Genomic DNA, 8,905 nt, shown 5'->3' with positions numbered 1-8,905 from the left:
TAGCCCTGGCTGTCCTGGAACTCACTTTGTAGACCAGGCTGGCCTAGAACTCAGAAATCCACCTGCCTCTGCCTCCCAAGTGCTGGGATTAAAGGCGTGCGTCACCACGCCCAGCTTGATATTCTTTACTATTTTTTAGTATATATACAAAGATAAATATGTACACACACACACCACCACCACCACCACCACCAACAACAACAACAAAAATCAGCCAACCAAATACTACCAACAAAAAAAACCACAACCTAAAAGTAAACAAGCTACATCCCAAGCCCTGAATGATGTCAGCCCCCCTGTTAACACGTTGTGTCTTCTAGGTCTCATAAAATTCTATGACGCCATTAACCACAAGAACTATGTATGACTAAGATTTGAAAACAAGCCAGGCATGGTGGTGTATGCCTTACAGATGGCAGAAGCAAGAAGATCTCTGTGAGTTCAATGCCAACCTCGTCTACAGAATGAGTTCCAGGACACCTGGGACTACACAGAGGAATCGTGTTTCAAACAAACAAACAAACAAACAAACAACAAAAAGAACTGAAAATACAAAGTCTTTATAGACTATAAATGAAATATATGACAAATGAATAACCCTTAATAATCACCAGTATTACATGGTAGCATATACCTATTATTTTAGTACTGAGGAGGCTGAGATGGAGGATTACTAACAGTCTTAGGTCAGTCTGAACTACAGAGTGAATCCCAGGGCAGCTACAGAGTGAGCCCTTCCCTGTCTCAAAATGGAAAAAACAAAACAAAACAAAACAAAAAATACTTCTAAATCAACAATCAAATAAAATGCTGACTCTTTTCTTTTTTCTTTTTCTTTGGTTTTTTGAGACAGGGTTTCTCTGTGTAGCCCTGGCTGTCCTGGAACTCACTCTGTAGACCAGGCTGGCCTGGAACTCAGAAATTCGCCTGACTCTGCCTCCCGAGTGCTGGGATTAAAGGCGTGATGACTCTTTTCTTAATATAGAAGGTAAAAGTTTTTGCAAAAGGGTCTGGAAAGATGGTTGTGGTTAAGAGCACAGGTTGCTCTTGCAGAGAAAGTAAGGTTCAATTCCCAACACCCACATGGGGCTCAACTATCTATAACTCCAGTTACAGGGGATCTGAAGCCCTCTTCTGGCCTCTACCAACACCAGTATGCAAGTGGTACACAGACATCTGTGCAGCCAAAACACCCAAACTTATAAGATGAAATTTTAAATTAAATTTTAAAAGTTTCTTCTTGGAAAGAAAGGTTCATTACTACATCATTATCATCATCATCATCATCTGCCTTGGTGACAAGCACAGTGCCAACCACAGAGATCTGTATAAATATTTGTTCTTTAATTACTTAACCAGTAGTATATATTACTAAATACAATACTTAGGTCATAATAAAAAAAAAACTGGAAAATTAAATAGCAAAAAGAGGTCTGTATATATTTCTGGTTAGTGGGTAACTCTTGACATTGACATTATATCCTCCATCGCTCACAGGCTGGTACAACTGTGACTTGTCAAACGAAATGCAACAAAAACTAGGGAATGGTGGCACACACCTTTACACCCAGCACTTGGGAGGCAGAAGCAGGCAGATCTCTGAGTCCCAGAACAGCCTGGTCTACAGAGCAAGCTCTAGGACAGCTAAGGCTACACAGAGAACAACAGCAAAACAACAACAAAAAGAATATGTTGGCATTACATGAAACATTTAATGGAAGGTTCTTATTATAAGAGAAAACTCTAAATCATCACAACTTCTTGTACCTGGTGTGTAAGTAAAACGTTGAGACTGGCTTTTTTTTCTCTTGCCATTGCAAAGATAAAAGTGCACCTGCACGGCAGATGTAACTGCTGGGTTATGATAGGGAGGAACTTCAAGGACAATGTGAGCCTGAGGAACAAGGAAAGGAAGACTGTATTATACTAAGAACTAAACATGAAATGCACCTGCCAAACTCAGAGCAATTCATGAAACTTAACTCTTAATGCAAGGGTTTCCCATCACAGAAAATTATGCACATAAAGTAGTCAAATAAGTCATTTGGAGATTTATTTAGAATATCTTGTTGACAAAGATGAAATGTTTAATCATTAAAGAAACCTACCTATTGTGCTTCTAGTGAGAGCAAAAATAAAGACTTTAGGCATGGTAATACATATTTGTAACCACAGTATTCAGGAGGTAGAAAGAGATAGATCACAAATTCAAGCCCAGCCTGAGCTACATTGTAAAATAAAGTCTTATTATATACTATGTACTGAAATACATGGCTCGACTGAACACTCATGTTAATGTGTGTGTGTATTTTTTCCCATTTATTTTATGCATGAGTACACTGTCTTCAGACACACTAGAAGAAGGCATCAGATCCCATTACACATGGTTGTGAGCCACCATGTGGTTGCTTAGAATTGAACTCAAGACCTCTGGAAGAACAGTCAGTGCTCTTACCAGCTAAGCCATCTCTCCAGCCCCTACTATAAATATCTTAGCAGGAGGCCAACTCGAATATATGATCATGATAAACACTTCTCAAGTTGTATTATATATAGTTTTTTTTTTTCAATTTAAATAAGCATTTGCCTAAAAGTATGTTTGTGCACCACATGTGTGCAGTACTCAAGGAGGTCAGAAGATGTTGTATCCTCTGGAACTGGGGTTAAGGGAAGGATAGCCAGGCCGGGCGTGGTGGCTCATGCCTTTAACTCCAGCATTCGGGAGGCACAGGCAGGCAGATTTGTGAGTTCGAGGCCAGCCTGGTCTACAAAGTGAGTTCCAGACAGTCAGTCTTTAGGAAGTATTGTGGAAAGTGCTATTTCCTAGTCTAGAAAAGACTGTCTATTCCAGTCAAGATGATGCAAGACCACAGGTTCTTCTAGTAAGGATTCTGGAAAGCTTAATGAGTAGCTGTGGTGTTAGGAAGTGTATTTAATGACAATCACTAGGGGCTTGTCCCACTACAAGCAAAGTTGGTATTTATTAAGAAAAGGGTCGTGCCTACTCAAAAAGAAGTACATTACTGTCCTAGTTATGATTAATATTGCTGTGCTAAAACACCATGACAAAAAACCAAAAAAACAAACAAAATGTCCACGATGACAAAAGCAACTCAGGAAAGAAATGATTTATTTGGATTATATTTTTGTATTACTATCATCATGGAAGAAGTCAGGACAGAAACTCAAAAGGGGCAGGAGCCTGGAAGCAGGAGCCAATGCAGAGGACACGGACAGGTGCTGTTTACTGGATTGCTCCCATGGTTTGCTCAGTTGGCTTTCTTATAGAACACAGGACCACCTGCCCCAGGGTAGCCCCACCCACAATGAGCAGGACTCTCCCACATCAATCACTAAGAAAATGCCCCACAGACTTGCTCACAGCCTGAAGCATTCTATACTCTCAATTGAGACTATAATTTAAAATATGTATGTGTGTGTGTATACACATACATATAATGTTCTCATTTTTGTCATTGAAGCTCCCTCTTGTATCAAGTTGACATAAAACGAGAAAGCATGGTAGCTTTGGGGGGCTAGGAGGAAAATATTAGCTTTGGACTTATTATTTAGCCTCAGATGGCCTCAGACCTACCCTCTCCATCTTCGGCCCCTTGAGTGCTGTAGTTACAAGCTACCATACTATACACATTCTTTGCTTTTTGAGACAAAGTCTCACTATGTAGTCTTGGCTGGCCTAGACTTCCCCATGAAGAACAAGCTTGCCTCTAAATCAGAGATTCTGCTGCTGCTATTGGGATTAAAGGTGTGGGGCACCATTCTCAGCGTAGTGACATTTTTATTATGAAAGTTCTTCCATTTCTAGTCTTTCATTTTCAATTTTTTTCTTTTTCCACATAGAAGAGAAGATATAAATTGTTTATTTTCTTCAAGACAGGGTAGTCCTCACTATTCTGGAACTCACTGTATATACACCAGGCTGGCCTTAAACTCATAGATTAGGCCTGCCTCTGCCTCCAGGGTACTGGGATTAAAGGCATGCCCCACCATGCCCTGGTTTGTTTATTATTATTTTTTTAAACTTTAATTTGAATACCAGAAAAGTATCACACTTCTAAAGTAATAAAAATTCTTATTTATTTATTTATTTATTTAGAGACAGGGTTTCTCTGTGTAGCCCTGGCTGTCCTGGAACTCACTTTATAGACCAGGCTGGCTTCAAACTCAGAAATCCGCCTGCCTCTGCCTTCCAAGTGCTGGGATTAAAGGCATGTACCACCACGCCCGGGCTTATTTTCTTTTTCTCATTATTCTTTCCCATACTATAAAGCTACATTATTTAATTTTCTCCTAAGTTTCTTCAATACTTTTTAAGGGGGGGGGAGGAGAGATAAGAGTATCACTATTAAGACTAGATTGGCCTCCTTCAACTCAAAGACAAGCACCTGCCTCTATCTCTCATGTTCTGGGATTAAAGGCATATGTCACCATGCCTGTCCTTAAATACTACCTTTTTAATAAAATATTCATTTAAGAATTAGATATTTTTAAGATTTTATGTGGATAAATGTTTGCCTGCATATATGTATTATGTACCACATGTGTGTACCTGATCTCTGAGGAGATCAGAAATGGAGATTGGATGCCCTGGAACTGCAGTTATAGATGGTTGTAAACCATCACGTGAGTACTAGGAACTGAACCCCAGTCATTTGCAAGAGGAACAAGTGGTCTTAATCACTGAGCCATTTCACCAGCCCCCTTTTAAAATTCTTCTTCTTTTTTTTTTTTAAAGATTTATTTATTTACTATATGTAAGTACACTGTAGCTGTCTTCAGACATTCCAGAAGAGGGCATCAAATCTTGTTATGGATGGTTGTGAGCCACCATGTGGTTGCTGGGATTTGAACTCAGGACCTTTGGAAGAGCAGTCAGTGCTCTTAACCACTGTGCCATCTCTCCAACCCTTAAAAGACTTCTTATTAATTAAATAATTAAGGTAAATTTCTTACCCCTTGACATCTTTCTCTGATTATTTTTCCTTCAGCCTCCCAATGAGGTCTTCCATCTATTAAAAGAAAAAATTTATAGTTAAAAGCAATTTAAGTTTAAAAACATAGAAAATCTAATCTATGTAGTATCCCAAATTATTGATAGAGAGAAATTTTTTTTTTCACACAAGAGTTGTAACTAACAAAAAAAGAAAATGTAATATTAAAAAATAGGCCGCCGGGTGTGGTGGCCCACGCCTTTAATCCCAGCACTTGGGAGGCAGAGGCAGGCGGATTTCTGAGTTCGAGGCCAGCCTGGTCTACAAAGTGAGTTCCAGGACAGCCAGGGCTAGACACAGAAACCCTGTCTCAAAAAAAAAAAAAACCCCAAAAGAAATGCTGGGTGAATTACTTTTTTTTTTTTTTTTTTTTAAAGATTTATTTATTCATTATATGTAAGTACACTGTAGCTGTCTTCAGACACTCCAGAAGAGGGAGTCAGATCTTGTTACGGATGGTTNTNAGCCACCATGTGGTTGCTGGGATTTGAACTCCGGACCTTTGGAAGAGCAGTCGGGTGCTCTTACCAACTGAGCCATCTCACCAGCCCGGGTGAATTACTTTTAGTATGCCATTAAAGACAATTTAACATCTACATGTAAATTTAGTAACTGAAAGTTTTCAAAACCCAGTGCTTAGAGGATGCCTATAACTTTATGAAGACTATTTGGTGATTAATATAACTGAAAGATCTACTTAATTTATTTCCTCCTTTAACCACTTAGATTTGAGTTAATTTGTATTTTATATTATTTACCTTGTCCTTTTTCAAGAAAAATTATTTTGGATTCTGGAAGAAAATTAGATCCAGTCACAATCATTTCGTGACCTCCACTGACAGAGCAACTGTTGATACTGTACTTCTCAATATGAGGGAGTTCTTGAGCAGATCGCTGAGCTGTTTTTAAGAGTTAAGAAAAACAAAATATTTTAAAATATTTCACACATTCAAGATATGCCCAAACTATAAAATAAACATTGGAATTAATTAGGCTTTTAAAAATCAAAACGCTGGTAATAATTCTTATTAAAAGAGCTAAAATGTTTAGAAACGAGAGTTATTTTGAATTGATATGAAATTATTTTAGAGTACAACTGCAAAAAAAAATCTGAAAAAGAGAAATTAATGTTTCTAACTAATGTATTGGCTCCTATTTACTTAATATTTTTTTAATTTAACAAGTATATGCCATCCATAGAAATGTTACAATTTACAAATATAACTACAAAAATCAAGTCCAAAATATATAATTAAACTATGATCAATTAAGACAAGTATCCAAATAACTCCTACAGGACAAACAACTCTTTCTCAGATCATCAAAACATTAGACTTTTTTTTTTCCCCCCCGAGACAGGGTTTCTCTGTATAGCCCAGGCTGTCCTGGAACTCACTCTGTAGACCAGGCTGGCCTCAAACTCAGAAATCCACCTGCCTCTGCCTCCCGAGTGCTGGGACTAAAGGTGTGCGCCACCACGCCGGGCTAACATTAGACTTCTATGAAAGATAATTTTTAAAATGAATTAACTAAAACGTAACAGGAGACATATTTTACTATTTCATTTCTAAAAGCAACAATGACTTTCTACAATGACTATATTTTTCTACTTCCACAGGATTTCAGGAACATAATCTGATTCTCTCTTTTTTTTTCTTTGTTCGGATTGATTGACTGATTGATTGATTGGCATTTCCAGACAGGGTTTCTCTGTATAGTACTGGCTGTCTTAGAATTGACTCTGTAGACCAGGCTGGCCTGATTCCCAAATCCTGCCTCTGCTTCCCAAATCCTTGACCTAATTAAAGGTGTATACCACCAGACCTGGCTATAATCTAATTTTTTTTTTTTTTTTTTTTTTGGTTTTTCGAGACAGGGTTTCTTTGTGTAACCCTGGCTGTCCTGGAACTCACTTTGTAGACCAGGCTGACCTCGGACTCAGAAATCCGCCTGCCTCTGCCTCCCAAGTGCTGGGATTAAAGGCCTGCGCCACCATGCCCGGCTTTATAATCTGATTTCTAATGTACAGTATTATTTAGTTTTTATTCCACCTTTTCCTGCTACTTTCTGTTCTTTAATTGCTAACAATATAGTTTCCCCCACCCCTACCCTCTGTTTTGAGTCAGAGTACAAGCTGGTCTTGAACTTCATCTGTAGTCGAGGATGGCCTTGAACTCCTGACCCTTTTGCCTTCACCTCCCAAGTGCTGACATTACAGACACATGTCCCTATACCCACTAAATTCTGTACCATATATCCATATTACTTTTTAAAATATCTAAACTTGCTCTATAGTAAAGTATATCAACATGATTTTCTCAGGCATTCTTACATTCACTTGAGAGATGATAAAATTTAACTCTGACTCAGCAACTATCAAACAGACACAAAGGAAGATTTTATAATTCCATGTGATCTCCAATTAAGAGTCCATGTAGTCTGAGTGGGGATGTAGTTCAGTTGGTAAGATGCTGCCTAGCATGCCCAGGACCTGGGATTTGATCCATATAAACCTGGCATGGTGATGCATTCCTGTAACTCCTGCATTTGAGACACAGCCAGAAGTATATGAACTCAAGGTGACAATCAGCTACATAGTAAATTTGAGGCCAGCTTGCCATACATGAGATTGTGCATTCCAAAATAAAAAGCAGGGACTGTTGAGTTGGCTTAGTGTTTAAGAGCACTTTTTGTAAACCCAGTATGGTGATACACACCTTGAATCTTAGTACTCAAAAGAAGCAGTTGGGTCGCTGTGAACTCAAGGTCAGCTTTATCTACCTAGAGACACTTCTAGGCCAACCAGTATTACATTGTGAGACCTTGTTTTCAACCAACCAACCAACCAACCACCCACCCACCCACCCACCCACCAACCAACCCCATTAATTCTTATTCAGCTGAGGGGTAAGCCTGCAAAACAGACTTCTATTATATTAAGGTCAACACTTGAAAGATAATCAAGCGACAACTAAAAGCATCATCAAGGTCACAGCTTCACCACAGGATCCTCATATACTTTCATTTACAGGTAGAGAAGGTGATACAAACCTATACTCAATCCCAACAGGCTTGAGGCAGGAGCTAGAAAAAGTCTAAGTTGGAGGCAAGATAGAGAGGGAGGCAGAGAAGAGGCAAGAGCTTCTCTACAGCCATATAGCTGCCTAGAATCAAAGTACAGTGAGAAGACATTTCTAACCTAAAATCAGCACTCTTTTTCACCTTGCTAACTTATTTTCATGTCAGAAAAACCAACCAGCAACTCAGACTCAATAGCTCAGTCTGTAATTTTAATATATATCCCATTTTAATAAAAAATAAATACAAAACTTACATCAAAAATTTAAAACACAATACAAGGTCACTTACAGCACTCAACAGGAATAGATGCTATCTGTAGAGAAAGGACTTTTCCATTGGGCTGTGGGATGTGCACACGAAATACAAGTCGGACTCTAGTATTTTTTCTGCCAATATCAGTTTCTCCTTTTCGAAGTTCTATATCTGAGTTGCGGAGCTTCAAAATACCTGCACAGTCAATACTAGAAAAAAAACAATACATTTTAAATTTCATTAGTCAGAAACTGGTTCTGAACAACTCAATGGCACAGATATACACTGTCAATTTGCCAGTTATGCACACCTATAATCTCAGCACTTAAAAGGTAAAGAGGTAGGAGGATCAGGAGTTCTAGGTCAGTCTCAAGCTATATAATGAGTTCAAGGCCAAAATGGGCTATAGGAGACTCTCTCTCAAAACAACAAAAAATTTCCAGAAAGAACTCTGTGCCCTTGGGCTGGAGAGATGGCTCAGCAGTTAAGAGCACTGACTGCTCTTCCAAAGGTCCTGAGTTCAAATCCCAGCAACCACATGGTGGCTCACAACCATCTGT

The 8,905-nt window shown here is 38.7% G+C and overlaps 1 protein-coding gene across 4 annotated transcripts in view; it reads right to left on the bottom strand.

The window, feature by feature from the left end:
- The window catches only part of Nfatc3 (nuclear factor of activated T cells 3), a 69,328-nt gene that overhangs the window by 23,181 nt on the left and 37,242 nt on the right, over positions 1–8,905 (bottom strand). For all 4 annotated transcript variants that reach the window (XM_021219969.1, XM_021219968.1, XM_029532438.1 and 1 more), the window contains exons 5-8: positions 8,382–8,554; positions 5,771–5,911; positions 4,975–5,030; positions 1,768–1,894 (exon numbers count right to left, since the gene is read on the bottom strand). In XM_021219969.1, coding sequence (XP_021075628.1) covers positions 1,768–1,894; positions 4,975–5,030; positions 5,771–5,911; positions 8,382–8,554 — 497 coding nt within the window. The remainder of the gene's footprint in view (positions 1–1,767; positions 1,895–4,974; positions 5,031–5,770; positions 5,912–8,381; positions 8,555–8,905) is intronic.

This window comes from Mus pahari, chromosome 20 (assembly GCF_900095145.1).
Source record: "Mus pahari chromosome 20, PAHARI_EIJ_v1.1, whole genome shotgun sequence".
In the NCBI taxonomy this organism is placed as follows: domain Eukaryota; kingdom Metazoa; phylum Chordata; class Mammalia; order Rodentia; family Muridae; genus Mus; species Mus pahari.
Note: the sequence above shows the minus strand (reverse complement) of the source record. Positions and strands in the feature narration are given on the sequence as shown.